This window comes from Amia ocellicauda, chromosome 6 (assembly GCF_036373705.1).
Source record: "Amia ocellicauda isolate fAmiCal2 chromosome 6, fAmiCal2.hap1, whole genome shotgun sequence".
NCBI lineage: Eukaryota > Metazoa > Chordata > Actinopteri > Amiiformes > Amiidae > Amia > Amia ocellicauda.
In genome coordinates this window covers 6507484-6523429 of record NC_089855.1, presented here as the reverse complement: position 1 = coordinate 6523429, position 15946 = coordinate 6507484, and the positions used below count along the sequence as shown (strand labels likewise).

Genomic DNA, 15946 nt, shown 5'->3' with positions numbered 1-15946 from the left:
ACAGGCAGCCAAGTACTAACTGTAGGAGCTGAGTGTCTGCTCGATGGTTTCAGTGTGAAAATGGGGCGAGCAGAACAATTAACTCCTTCTTTCACTCGATGAAGGCTACGTGAGATGGAACCAAACTTGACCACTAGGAATGTTTTGGCACGACCACAACAGCAACTGGCTAGACAAGCCGAAGGAGATATCCCATCCTGGCGATCTTAAATACACCAAAATAGCTCAGTAAAATATAAAACCTTGGCATGCAAAATAAGGAATAAACAATGGCCATATTGTGATCTATTTTAAGTGTTTTTTCAGTATTTTCTTTCTTTCTAATCAGAACTAATGCATTGTTATTGTTTTAATCGATACAATTACAATTTACAACTAAGTAAGCTTGTCAATTATATTTTATTTCTTGGAAACAGTAGCTCTAAACATACAATATACAAAAAATACTCATGTGAGCCACAGAAAAACATGACAAAGTATATGGCAAACAATCAGAATGTTTTTTAAACTATGGTCACAAAAAACAATCAATATTTCTTTATTCCATGTTCCCGTAAGAGGAACTCACAAAATCTGAACCATGCTATGCATCCCCATACTAAGCTGTACATCCCTATTGGGTCAGAATCATATATATATATTTAATAGATTCTTGGCTGCCTGATCCTTCTGCCATGTAATATTTCCATTATAGCCCACAGGATATTTGGCAGACAATACAGGCTAATCTGTAGTAAAAAAAAAAAAGGAAATTTATGTTTTGAGGTCAGGAGACGGTGGTGTAGACATCACAAGTAGCCTAATGATCAACCGCTGTAAATATTTTCGGTCATTTCCAAATAAAACCGAACGCCGAGAATGAGAACCGAGCCGCAGCTTGGCACCGGCAGAGACGCTGGTGCACACAGACAGGGAACCGGAAAACCGAGCCGGCTCTCTGGGACTTGACAGCTCTGACAGCGAGGGATGAGACGAGACAGTCCAGATAAAGATGCCCACTGACCATAGCATTCACAAAGAGCTGTCAGCCCATCCGAGCCCGGGCTGCCCTCCACACAAAGGGACAATGGCTCGGAGACGTCCTGTGTGCTCCCCAGCGCCATTATAGTCGGCCTCAAAAGAAGGATTCGATATCCTGACAGATCCGCACAAAATAACATGAATGCCTTGTGGAGGCCATTCAACGTTACCGTAAGGACTAGAATAGGTGCACCACTGAAGCCTGCAGCCTGTAAAAGATGTGTACACAAATCGGGCATCATTTTAAATAATCAAGAGGCATCTACAACATCTACAAAAGAGACATGTGATACAGGTTTATGGTTCCTTTTATTAATTAACAGTATGTACAGTTTCTAACATGGAAAAATAAGGAGTAACAGAACATTAGACTCTATTTACAATTCCATTTTTACAAAATGTCTTTACAGGAAGTTGTCAGTTTAAAAAAGGCTAGACTACACCACACACGCACACACACACACACACACACACACACACACACACACAAACCAAACATGTTGTAATACATACATAAATAAATATTGACATTTAATGACTGTAACATGAGCATGATTTCTACAGCCAGTTTAGTAAATACACAATTCTGTCATTTCCACACTACGGTATCATTCCATTAATATAAAGTAAATAATCCCCCCCCAAGGAGTCCTCTGTTAATCTGTTAATTGAATGTTTGCTAATATATTCAAAGGAGGTAACACAGACAGTTCATCTCATGCCTAGAACAGAACACTAAGTTTTGTCATGCAAGACCATTGACTGTAAGATTCAGTTTGTCGCTGCTACGCATTTACAGTTTAAATTAAATGGGTTCCAACATGCAATATCCTAAGTGATGCCGTACTCTCTGATAAACCGCTCAGGCATTAGTTACATCGTAAATCGGTTTTAGTTAATTATTACTAAGCGCCAATTGGGATTAAGGAGTACGATATAATAAATAGTCCAATCCAAAGCTGGTCTTAAAGATGGCGATTGAAATTCTCTCAACTCTGAAGTTCTACACCCCCTCCCCTCACTCTAGTTTTATGTCTGACTTGACATACTCGAAGCTTATGGATTACATGGTTGTTTTGTAACTTTATTTGAGAGCCAAAGAAGTGCAAATCTCCGCAGGGCGCACGTGAAGAGATCTCCAATTGCCCCAGTGATTCGTCCGGCAGGTTTTTGGGATTGGCAGTGTGTCCGTTGTGGGCTGTGCCGTTAAATCGGGTGAATACCACGCAGTGAGTGGAGCGGGGGTGGGCGATGTGATCGGTGACGCGCTGTCCGGAGGAAGAGAAAACCCACCTGCAGTGGATTAGCGCAATTACATAGTCTATTTCCTTTTTATATTTAAGTATTGATTTATTTGTGGTGCGATTTGGGGCTGAGCTGGTCTCTGCCACACCGATGCAAGGAAGTCTTCAGTGCTTTTCTGAAGATTGCTTATGATGGTGCTGATGGTGTTGTCTGAGTCTGGGCCCTAAACAACAACAAAAACAACACAAACTGTGTAAACAAAGCACTTGAATCATTTCAGACATATCAGATCTGAATGCTGGAACACATCACAATTAATTTCCACACAATAGCCCTTTTTGAAGGCTTTCGAATTAACCTTATTAACCAGATACCCCGTCACCAATAAATAAAACGTATAAGGGAATTATATAATTCATTTAAAATCAAACCATGCACACAGGCTCATATAACATCCAGCAGGCCATTACAGAATCTTAAAAATGAAGCCGACATAAACAAGCAATCTGCAAAACGTGTTATATGGTTCACTTGTTTTTGCAATATATTATAAATACATTTTTTTATAGGTTTAATTGAAGAGGAGGCATGATTTCAAAACCTTTTTTTACCGGAAACCATTTTAAAAAGGGATTAATTTGAGGATTATCCCAGTCGACAACTGGCTTTGACGATCACAGGCGATGGGAAGTGACACGGTTAAGGGGATTGTGATTCCAGCCAAGTCCCATGTCGCAAAGCCATAAATAAATAAACAGTCTTAAAAAAACAATTAAGCGCTCAGCACAAATGGCCAGAAGACCAACGTTGGCCCGCGTTTACAGCCCTTAATGGCGCTTGTTAGTTGTTTTAACTGCCATATGTCCAGTGATGTAATGCTTGAGTGCTACATAACTATTTATGGGAGAACAAATGGTACTGGCACAAGAGACCATCTTGTTATTTTCCATATCCCTGTATATCTGACAGGGTTTTTTGTCATTTGTAGACCACAGTGGTATTAAATAAAAAGGCCTTCCTTCTCATGGGGACTCACTTGCATCCTTTTGTAGGCTATACAGTGAATTAAGAGTCAAAATGTGCTTACTGTGCTGCAGAACCGGTGAAATGTCAGGTGTTTGAAATGTTTTTACAGTTGCTGGGCCTTCCCCTCCAGTTGTTATGACCTGCACTTCAAGTCTGTAAAAGGTTGCTGGTCGTAAATTGGAGACTATGAGGAGACTGTGGTCCTGGAAGACACAAGAGAAACAAACATACTTTTGATGCACATATATCAAGCCGCATATAAATCAGACAAAATACAAAACCGTTACATTATTTGAATTACCTACTTCGCTCTTAGCAAAGGAAATGTTGAATTGCACGCTTTACTGTTTTAAATAGTAGGTTTTTCTTTTGCGAGTTAAACAAGTCTAAAGGAGTTATAGTTATGCAAAGCCAAGGCCGATATATACACACACAAATTCCACTTGCATATTGTATTATAAAAAGCAAAAAAAAAAGTGTATCATTTCGCAACACAACGTGAGTGTGAAACTAAACAGATGAAACACACATTAAAATGCGTAATGCAAGCCAGAGTGAATCAAATCAAGAACATATTGTATTTTATCATTGTAGCGAGACTTTACATTTTACTGTTATTTTTTAAATTTCCTTTTTACTCATTACATGTGAGAGCAGCGTATTTGATTTCTTCCTGTGTTTTTTATAGCACTGGTGCCTGCTGTCTTTAACTCTCACCCTCCAATCAGACATTTTTGGAAGCTCCCCAGGCACTTTTCTGCACAAAACACTTTCTCTGCTCTCAGTCCGATCGTATGAAATGGTCCGTGTTGTTCTTAATAAACATTTTCTGCTCTCGAGGGATTTGGCATCACATGACAACACGCGTACATGACATTTACATGACAGGAAGTCAAGTTTTGTGATATAATACAACTTTTTAAACAATCTTTTGCACAGTAATAACCCATTTTAATACTACATATCACATGTGTTCTCTGTAAAGGTTTAGTGCTGGGCGGTTCTTGCGAATGCTCCCTATGGCCTTTTTGGATGCACTTCAAGATACAGGTAGATTTACGACCGCAGGTTACACAGTTTACACATATTTAGCTCATAATACTGAAAATTGTGGCAGAAATCTTGGGTACGGAGAAAAAAATCAATATCTATTGACATACTTTCTGGCGTGTCTTGAGGATGAGGCTCACAAACCTACTATTTCAAAAAGCAAGTTTCTTCCAAAATGAAAAACTATTTCTTAATAAACAACCATCTGTTCTGGTAAGTTATCCTGAAGCTGTCAACATATTTTGAGGTAAAATGTGGTGTTTAGGATTCTGGTCATGACATGATATAAATTTCCTCGATTAAGAAGTTGGCAGTGTCTTTAATATCTCCTGCAATGATGAGTGGACTAAGCGGGTCATAGAATCCCCAAATGAACAAAAAAAAAAAAAAACATCCCAGCCTAGTTATAAAACCATTTTTGGCAAATAAATATTTAAATTGTTATGGAGCAGTGTAGTGAGTCATGTTTTATTAAAGTTTAATGCGTCTGCTCTAAACCTCTTCCATAATAATTATAATAATCTACAAGGTCGTGGTCACATGATTATTTCATCCAAAGAAAGACTAACATCTTAGACAAATTAGCAAATAGGAATTTCCGCTTTTATTTATGGGAAAGCGATGTAAATGTTTATTTTGACATACTATAATTACTGTTTTTATCATTATTATCATTCTCAGGAGACAGTATTAATGAAAATATTATTAGTATTGTTATTATTTCTTTGTCAGTTATGTATCTAATGGATTAACCCCTTTCCAAACCAAATTTCCTGCCAACTGCGCCGCTGATTAGAGGGTAAGTGTTCACCATACTCAAGACTGTCAGATTTAGTTTTTCTTAATTGTGTCAAGGCACTCTAGTAAAGTTTTAATGAAACACAACACTTACCGGAGGCAGTATTTGGGACTGGGAGATGATACTGTTCGGCAAACTGTTCTGCCGGCTCTCCGTGGTGACCTCGGCCCAGGTGACCTGAAAGCCGGTGACACGCTGGTGGACTGGTACTCTCGACACCCTCCAAAAGAAATTTCCGGTTATATTCCCTTCGTGGATGAAGAAGGAAGCTGTCAGGTTCTCGGGTTTGGCCAGGACCTTTGGAAGCCCTGCAGATTAGAGACAAGACGACAATCAAACTCAATGATTTAATTCAACATTCATCCAGCGTGATTCACTGGAAAGACTCTGGAAAGATGGTCAATGTCATAAATACAAACACGAAAAGAAGGTGCTGTATATGTGTGCTTAGCTGTGCGATTCAAGACACTCAAGTCAATCGATATTTGAACAAATGTAATTATTTAATCTTGTGATATGATAAACAACAATCTCCTACAGGCTAGATATACTGAATGTGATTGTTCACATACCCCCCTCTGCAGGGCAGCTGATGTGTTTATGGCTCTTGCCCTTCAGGGTGGAGCAGGGTGGCGTGGAGAAGCTGGTGGTCTCAGCCTTTGAGCGACCCTTTGACTTCATCGCCTGGACTGTCACTTTGTACTTGCAGGAAAACAGCAGTCCGTGGAGGTTGATGTAGTTTTCCTAGACCAAGAAAATACATTGTGGATCATTGATGAGATAAAATACCAAGGAACCAAACCCAAATCTGCAAAAAAAACAAAAAAAAACAGAATTTTCTTCCAGCTGCTCAGCACAAAGGCAAAAGATAAAAATAATAAAGCACCTACATTTAATATACATACTATACACACACTATATGTTGCATCATGAGTAGATATTTTTTTCTGCTGTCGCTACCTGCCTTTAAAGCTGTAATTAGCATTGATATTCCTTGTCCCTTTCTCAATTAAATCATGGAGATGATCAAGCAGATATTTATTAATAATCCCTTACAAATCAATTGGCCGTTATACGACAGGTGAAGCAGAACATGCACACGTTAAGGTCACAAAAATCTAATTTAAAAGCCTGGTGCGTTGAAAATAAATCTCAATCACTGAGATGTTAAAAAGAGTCTTAAAATAGTCTAAGTATATAGGTGTGTGTATATATGTATACATCTGAACCGAGAGATTGAATAGGCATGCAAAAGAAGAAAATAGTATTTTCTCATGCTGATACTTAAATGCCTAGATTTGTTTCCCCACATCTTGTTCTTGGAAGCCTGCCCTAGTGAGAAGAGTACAGAGTTTACCCCCAGCATCAACACATTTACACCATGCGTTGTTTATCGCCAAGTGGATATTGGCACCCAGCTCCGAGCTCCATGTGGTTTAAAAGAATCCTTAAAACACTCCGAACCCCAGGATTATTTGTAATGTAAGCAATATACACAAATGGTTTCGCACATGCAAATACAGGAAACACAGAACGAGCTGTAGGACATTCCTGCAGTGTTTTGATTCTGATGCGTAGCAGACTCCCCGCCTTATTAAAACCAACTGAGGCACCGTATTCAGACGGGAACAAGAATTGCAACTGATGTGAATTTTCCAAAGCCCTTAAGAATTGTATAGAGACACAAAACAGCATGTATATCCTAGCAACCAGTCGCAGAGCACCTAAAGAATGCTATAGTTCCCGTGTCACCGAACTCCTGCCATTCGTGATCTGTGTGATCTGAAACAGCAAGGGCTTAGATATCTCATGGCAAACCCGAACAGCACTCTGCCCCGAGATCCTGGAAACATCTTTCTGGTCGTTTGTTTTGTTGGACGGTGCGCTGCAGCTTTTATTGTCCAGATGAATTGAATTTTAATAAAACGCAAGTCCTTCTACACTCATTGACAATATAGTGTAATGCTCCGAAAGGCTCCAAATGTTTGAAGACGGTTCATAGAAAATTATGCAGTAATAAAAGAATAATTAATTTCCCTGCGTATGAAGTCATGTCCCTGAACAACCATTATTTTTCATTATTTTTATTATATTACTGTTCTGTGTTCTTCTCAAAATCCCATTTTACCTTCTCGTTATACGTGTGTGGTTGTGCATACACACACACACACACACACACACACACACACACACACACACACACACACACACATAAACGTACATAATCCTGCTATTAAAAGACATCCACACATTAACCATTGACTAATTCAAACATTCATTACCCATTTCAAAATAAAAACAGTGGATGCACTTTATTAGTATCTTACCTCAGGTACCCCCATGAAACTATCATGGTTTATTGGACTGTACGCTGAGCTCAAATGGCTCAAGGGAGGAAGATCAAATATAATGACTGTCTCTCCACGGCTATACTTCATAAAGTAGGGCATCCTGGGAAGTAAGCTGCCAGAAAACTTTCTGTTACTTAATCGAGTACAGTCGACACATATGTGACAAATGGTGGCTAACGAACGCGTACATAGTCCAGGAGGGAGAAGGACAGATGTTTTGAAAGTCCAAGACTCTTCCTTTCCTAACCAGGACTGAACTGGCAGCTGATCTTAGTTTCAACATCAAAGGCAACAGCAAACAGACAGAAGCAGACGCAGGTGGGACAGCGTGTGTTTGCCAGACATCACCAGAAACATCTAGAATGAGTTTGAGAAATCAGAAAGATTTCTACTTAAGCACAAGTGGAAGTTCAGAGGACGATCCTTAGTACCGCAAACGCAAAAGCCTTTACACAAAGGATCATAGGAGTCAGAAAAACTATTAGTGAAGCAGGTGGCTGGCAAACCTTCAAGAAAACATAGAAAATACTATCAACAAAATAGTAGATGGGTTCAATGTGTTGTAACCTTTTATTATGTTTTTAAAACATTATTAAAATGGCAAGTGTCATATATCGAAGATACTATTTTATCTCCAATTGTAGATGAGATAATATATCAGCTTTTTATGCAGGGTTGTGCTGAAACACACAGCTTTAGTTAATTGAACCCTTACTTTCAGACAATTAAAGTTGTGTCACTTCAGTGAAGGTGTAAACTACAATTATTTATCACAATCTCTCTTGTTCTTGATATTTTCATAGGTTCCCCAGATGTGTCTGAACTGTATAAGATGATATATATTAAGTCTGAAACTGTATAGCTGAGTGAACGATGTGAAGTCATTTTCATTTCTACAGTGTGTTAAAGTTATCTTCACTACGGCCTTGACCAATTCAAAACCCTGACTCCAGTTGCAACGTACAATTTATGATGGCTCCTTGTTTGACAGAAGACTTTTCCATCTGCCTAATGCGAACCATCCAGCGCTGTGTTTTTAATTTGTGATTGGCAGGTGGGTTGAAGTTTTACTGTAGTCCCAGGCTATCTTGGCTACAAACCAAGTGTTAAAACCTACACAAGACAGAACATTCCTCTTTTCCTTTTTTACCGTTGAACACAAGAGTCAATTTACCTGTGTAACCGATTTCTCTGGTCCTTTTGTTTCGTTGTGACTGCAGGATTCTGGCATCCACTGGACGTGGTAACGGCTGGCCGTGGGATCTGATTCAAAAAGGAGAGAGAGGCCATCTTATTTGGGTTATTATCCTCATTTACCCCACATGTTACAAAAATGTTGCCAGAGTAGAAAAAGGAAAAAGTTCTGACAGAAAGTTGGACCGTCTGTATTGGGCTCGTGTCAGCAATCAGAGCGATAAGTTGCCAGATATCCGAAACAATGATGGCATGTTCTCAGAGTTGAGGCTTAGAAACCAAAGATACTAAAGTTATGATGTAAAAAAGGCTGTAAAGATATAAATGTTTAAAAAGATGTGATACTGTATTTCATTGCTCCCAATACACTTTGCAAGTCAAAGGATTTTATTTTTTAGTTACTGTATCGCTTTGGTAGATTAAACTTAAATGAGGAACATCTGCCGTCGAAGTCCCTCATTAATGTGTTTTTGGGAGAAAAAGTGAAAGTGACCCCTGAAGAATAAATCAGCCACGCTTACACAAGCCCTGTATGGTCATCTGTGCCCATTATGAAGATAACGAGTTCCTCCATTATTGTTGTTAACTAATTCATGTTTGTACATACACAAATCTGTAGTTTTTTTGTTTTTAACAGACAAGGGAGTCGTTAAATCTTACACAATATCTCCAGCCTTGTTGACCGGGGTGTGTTTGAGATCTCAGCACTGATTCTCTTAGGAATACCTTCGCTGGATTACACAGAACACACAATAGTTCCTCAACAGCCGTAAAACAGACTCAAAGGATATGGATCACAACACGTTTCAGGGGATTAAGTGTGCGAAGCCCCTGACTGCTCGGAGCATCTCCTAAATATCCAGTTTTCAGTGTGTTTCAGTGTGCTTCACTGAGGTAATCAGTTGTGTTCATGCTTGGACTTTCCCTTTGTTATTTGTTGGACTTATTATTCATCAGCCCGTGTAGTTTAGATGTTAAATTATACATCTCATATTAATAATTAAGTTAATACTCCACTGTAAATCATGCCAAAGGCCTAGATTGTGGTTTGGAGATTAAATAAGTCCTTTGATGGCTTAGACACAGTTCTGGCAGCGAATGGCTTTAAGCATCTTGGAAGGAGAAGAGAGGAATTATGAGCAGGAACAAAAATGATATAAAAAATAAACAAGATCGGAATCTATGAGCAAATGAACGGGTAGCAAATATGTAAAATCGGTGGGCTGATATTGTACATCCAAAATGATAATTGCCCAGCAGCTTGAAGGAACTGTACACATTAGAACGGTTCTGTGCTGATAAGTAAATATTTTGTTTCACAATAACCCAGATTTCTTGTTTTCAAAGGATGGAGATTTTTTCCGCAGTAATGCTCAAGTGCACTAATACGTCTCCTCGGATTCGGTTCTCAACACTCATTGTGGATGCAAACGACCTCATGACTATCCATTTCCATGATAGTCTCTCTGCCAGAACAGAGACGACAACAAATGTTATGAACAAAATATAGGGATACAAAACCGTTTCCAGTGTCCATTAGAATAACTAGACAATACAGTTACAGCTGAAGAGTATATTAACGCGCACCGCAGCTAAAATCACGTTCGATTTTGACCTTTTGATTTTGATAATGATGTTCAAATGCTAGGATTTCTCACAGTAAAGGTTTTATTTTCTTACACCAAACAGAAATCTAAACATCTAAGCATTTAAAGCTTTCCTGATATGTTTTGTATGAATACTAATGCGAAAGTAATGAACGTGAAACCTGCACACACTCAGACAGTTGTCTATTGACGTGCAACGCTGAGGCTGCAGCCGAAAGTCTAATAAAACCAGCGTTAGTTAATGAGTGAATACACTGGAGCTGGAAAAAAATCAAAGGTCAGTTATCAAGGCCAGCTGCTTTGACATTAAAAAGAGTGGTCAAGGCCATGCACAACCAGAAATCAGAGGCTTGGGTGTATTTTATGTAACAATGTCACTCATAAGGAAGTTAAGCAGGCCCATCATTTAATTGCCCAGATGCGGTGACTGAAGACCTGCCAAACAGAGCCAGGCTTTGCTCAGGGTCATTAGCCTGCTCTCGTTCAACTAAATAATACAGACGGCAGAGAATTTGCTTTTTTTATGATTCAGCATAAACCTCTGCACACTTCAAACATGCTTCCCGAATCCACGCATTCTTGAATTTGTTCTGTGAAGTCTGGCTGTGGTGATGACATGTATTAGTAACATAACACATGCTACACAACGAGATCTGACAGCACTGCCCTTGCGGTGCGAGTTTCAAGGTTTCAGAATTTCCACTCTGGTATTAATTGAAATCTAGTGTATACAGTGTTGGGCTCTAAAGGCCATCTATTTCCCCCAGTATTTCTAAAGCATGCAGTGTGTTTCGGTGCCCTTTTGTAATGAAATACAGGTATGACTTTGTTCTTAACCATCGCTGTCCTACTGTTTCAAAATAACCTGTTGAATTGCTTTATATGGTGGGGGATCTATTGAACCCAGTTGTCGATACAAATGTCACATAAAGGCCCATTTAGGTGTTTATTTTTCTGTTAGAAAGAAAAATGACAAGCGAGACTCGCGTGCAGGTTTTCATCACCTCCTCACAAAGAGCCACTGTTCCACACATTAGAGTTTTCTGCAGAAATGTGAAACAGTCCCACCTGTAAAGTAAGCTAGATGGATCTAATCAGCTTATATATTGATTTTATCCACATACAAAAACAATAATAACCATAATAACTGCTGACAAACTGTTTTAACTGACAAACTGTGTAATAGAAGATTGTTTTTTTCTTGTTTTGTTTTTTAAGAAACTTCACACACATAAAGATATGTAAAGATAAAAAATGTTTTATCCTATGGTAGAAACACAAACCATCTCACTAGACATTCCTCATTGCATTCTTGGATTGTTTGCTGAAAAAATACGAGGATTTTTAGAGGATCATTTTCATGCATTTGCCAAAACAAATTGTGAAAGATGTCAGATTAACACAGAGCCCTTTTTTCATCCAAATCTATCCTATGAAGTTTCAAAAGGGAAATTATTATAGGAATCATTAAAAAAGGCATAGAAGATCATCACCATCCTGTGATACGTCAACATTTAGTTTTAAGCTGCAATCAACGTACCGCCTCTTTTCTTCCAGTAGATCTTGACCTGAAGTTGTCCATCTTGGTAGAAAGGAGCTCCCACCTCTAGTGGGCCGTTTGGTCTCTTTCCTGGGTTAGAGCTGATGGGATGAACGTCTCCTCCTTTCCTCATCTTTGAAGAAGTGGAAGAATGTTCTTCTAGCAAATAAAATAAATTGTCACAAACGTCAATTCCAACCTCGGAATGTCCTGTATAATTCCACATCACGATTAATACATATAAATAGTTCAAATTCCAACCGTAATTGAAAACATTAATTCCTACTTGAATTTCTTGTGGATGGCAGGAGTTTCAAATACATTTTTCTCTTTTTTAAATTCAATATTTCGCTTGCTCTGAAACTGAACACTGAGCACTTAAACCGCTGCCTTTGTTGAGTGTATATTTAAAATTACTTAATGTAATCCTTGAATTTAAAATTGCATTTCAGCTAAATAAGAAATGACATATTTGGGCAACAACTAAAAGCAAAATTTTGCAATAATGTACAGCAGATGCCACCCTGGCATAAGTAATAAAATGTAACTATTTCCCAGCATGCCCTGTGCTAATTATGTGGTAAGATGCCATTTACCATTCTATACAGTCTGAGCTGAACCTGCAGGCTTTCAAGAGTCAACGTAAGGAATATAACTCTTATAATTCTTCCAGAGGGTACAAATTTATATAAGTCTAAAAGATGCTTGAGCTATAAGTTATGATGAATAGGTGAGAAATGAACACATTATAAAGGCTATTGACCACTAACTGTTGTGCTAGTAAGGATGTTAAGATGGTACCTGTTCCCTTAACTTGTTACCGAAAGCAGGCGGGCTGTAGCCGTCGAGTAATAGACATGCCGATGTATTACTCAGCTGCCAAGCAGTTCAATACATGCTTTATGCCAAACCACTTTAAATTCTACCCCTGTTCTGAGGGAAAACTAATAATCTCTCCTCACACAAACCTGGATGGTTAAACGTGAACTTCACAACTCGACAAACTGTCAGCAAGATCACCGATCCGTCTGCATTCCCCTTTAGAGAACCTTCCCAAAACCAAAATCCACATGAAAACGACCTGCCACCCAGGCATTCGGCTAACACAGATACATCTGCCTAACCGCTATGGAAAGGTTAATGGAAGGGAGAGCCGGGGTCTTACTCGTGTCATTCAATCTCATGGTGCTGAAGAGAAGAGAAACCTTGGCGCTCTTCAGACGCACTTGTCCCCAGTATGTCACCGCCTGCAGCTCCACCATATAGCTGCTGTTTGGCTGGAGCCCTTCCAGATCCACATAGTTTTGGGACTGTAATGGGATGAAAAAAGCAACAATGCACACAAATTACAAATATGTTTTATTAGACGCAGGCCTGTGGGCTGTCAATGTCACCCAACTGCAAGACTGTGGAACTCCATACTGGCACATTCGCATGATTTCTTCAGGGGGAAAATGTTATTAAAAACACATGTGCATTTAGTTGCCTTCTATGGCTCTACTTTATCATGGTGGGCCTCACAATATTTATGTCTACCACCAGCGCGAGAGAGCTTTTTGAGACCGTATCAGTTGACAGCCTACAGTTGGATCCAGTCCTTCTGAAAGTGTACTGGAACATTCCTCAGTTTTTGGTCAGTGTCCACACAGGCTGTTGTCAGGTGTGGAAGTGTCTAAGTGGAAACAAGTGATCCCAGTGTCAACAGCCATCTTATATCTCCAACACTACAGGCTTAAGTCCCACATCTGCGAGTTATTGTGTTACGTGATGCTGTTGCTGGAAATTCATGCTCATATTTTGGGGGTCAGCGCATAAAACACCGAGGTGTGAAGTGATTACTCGAAGGAAATGTAGAAATTCTTCCTCGTCTGGTCAGCGAGCGTCTGCACAGGCTCAGCTGTTCGGCAGACAAGACTGTGTTCAGATACACGGTGTAGCATGTTGGATACAAACAGAATGGTCCTACAGTATTACATTTTCAATATCCGATGATTGCTCGAGACACAACGTCCTCTGTTTACTCTTGACATCTTATTGTATAGAAATATCGTAAAAGCAGTTCAGAAACTCAAACCTATGAGAATACAGACAGGCTGTGGAAGAAGTAATTCTTTTATTGATGATTGTAAGGCTGAAATCTCATAAAAATACAGTTAAGTACATAATATAGAGCTGTGTCAGTCCTTACACAATCTTTTTAGATGTTTAAGTAATACAATTGCTGCCGATTGTTGATGCTTTCCTGTATCATTATGATTTTATTTACAGTATCGGTCCAAAATGTGTGTTCCTGCAGTTCCCTCCAGTTCCCTCCAAACAGTCACGGCAAGGAAAGAAAAGAAAAAATAAATACCCCATTGGTGGTCTTTCTCCTCTTCTTCTTTGTCGGCACAATGGATTTCCCGCTGACTGTCCAGCTCCAGAACACTTTGTAATGGTGCACAGGGATGTCTGGTTCCTCCGTGAGATCCCAGCTGAGCCGTGCGGAGAGGGCACCGTCCTGGCCCGAGGTCATGTTACTGATTTTCAGGCTGGAAGGGCTGGGGGGGGCAGAGGGATCTACAAAGGGAACGGTGAAAAGACACTGGATATGTAAGAATGATTATAAGAACATAAGAACATCAGAAAGTGTCCAATCGAGAGGAGCCCATTCGCCCCATCGTGCTCGTTTGGTGTCCATTAATAACTAAGTGATCCAAGGATCCTATCCAGTCTGTTTTTGAATGTTCCCAAATTGTCTCTTCAGCCACATCGCTGGGGAGTTTGTTCAGATTGTGATGCCTCTCTGTGTGAAGAAGTGTCTCCTGTTTTCTGTCTTGAGCACTATATAAGACTTCTCTGTTAACCTAAATAATCAGTCTAAAGGTAAGAATCATTCAGAACAGTGACCCATGGTCCCGCCAATTCTTAATTACAACTCTGTGATTGTACTACTTGGTGGCAACTTTTATTTTTCCAGCGGTATCTTGCTTTTGCCCAATACTTTTAAGCTATGCAATCGAGTAGAGGGTTTATCATTTGCAATTGGGAGACAGGTCACAGATTTGATTTGATCTTGGCTTTGATTTGGCAGAAAAACTCTGTATCTACCAGAGCTGTCTCTGTAGGCTCCCTAACCGGCCTCTACTTTCATTAAAAAAAAAAAAAACTATTTGCTGTGATGTAGGCCGACCATCTGCTGCCGTTCAACCACACCACGTTGACACACACATGAAAGCTAACATAACAATCTTTTACAGTTATTAGGGGGTAATTCTGAATCATAAACCACTTCAAACTCTAAAAGTGAATTCAAAACAAAGTGATTCCACAGCTCGCTTGTGTAAATCCACACTGTGTGGGAGAATGTTGGTCTTAAAGAGTGTCAGGCATCCTGTGAGACACAAACCCATCACTTTGTTTTTTATGGAGAGTGAACCATTATGAGACGGCATCGTTCTTATTGGTGAAGAAGCACGATGAGACATTAACATTTATTTTGGCGTTGGGGAGACTGTTTCTAGAGGTGCTGTTTGACATTACTGTAAAGGCACGGATATATTCCCACAGAAGTACAATGTTCTCCAGTCATCTTTACAGCAAGAAGCTTCTACTTTTCAGTTCTTCATACATGTTTTTACACAGCTATGATCATTTTAGCTTTAACGTTTATATCTGATTAGGCTGGTGGCAAATGGTTAAAAAAATGAGAAACCACAGTCCTGAATAAATCTACTCATTCATTGTTTTGTTCTTTTCCAGATTTCCAAATTAAGATCATTTATATTTTACAATCAGTTTTTGGAAGGCTTTTCTGTGTACAGTATAAGCATGTTCGTGTGTTTGAGTAATTACTGAATTTAGGGTAATTAACGATTGATTTTACAACCTTTGCATTATTTTTAATATAACTTAAATGAGTATGTTTCCTGGAAATCCCTTTTATGGGAAATCAGGCCCTCAGCTGAAAACAATAAATCAGTACATGGAAAGGTTTAATTGAACACACAGTAATGATATAAATGAGGATTGTTAAAGCCAAACCAGAAAAGCCACATGTATCTATTATTTTTACACTGTGATTATGCTCCATGTGCACAGAAATAAGGTTTTCTCCAGACCAGATCAATTTAAA

At 39.2% G+C, this 15946-nt stretch overlaps 1 protein-coding gene across 2 annotated transcripts in view; it reads right to left on the bottom strand.

Moving 5' to 3' along the window:
- Positions 1 to 1310: 1310 nt before the first annotated feature.
- Positions 1311 to 15946, bottom strand: part of LOC136750837 (anosmin-1) — a 56238-nt gene continuing 41602 nt past the window's right edge. Inside the window, exons 7-14 of one of the 2 annotated variants that reach the window (XM_066705950.1) lie at positions 14186 to 14391; positions 12998 to 13142; positions 11833 to 11991; positions 8666 to 8754; positions 5713 to 5884; positions 5234 to 5448; positions 3353 to 3494; positions 1311 to 2488 (exon numbers count right to left, since the gene is read on the bottom strand). In XM_066705950.1, the coding sequence (XP_066562047.1) occupies positions 2430 to 2488; positions 3353 to 3494; positions 5234 to 5448; positions 5713 to 5884; positions 8666 to 8754; positions 11833 to 11991; positions 12998 to 13142; positions 14186 to 14391 (1187 nt within the window). In that variant the 3' untranslated portion in view covers positions 1311 to 2429. The remainder of the gene's footprint in view (positions 2489 to 3352; positions 3495 to 5233; positions 5449 to 5712; positions 5885 to 8665; positions 8755 to 11832; positions 11992 to 12997; positions 13143 to 14185; positions 14392 to 15946) is intronic. The other variant, XM_066705951.1, reaches the window with a different exon arrangement.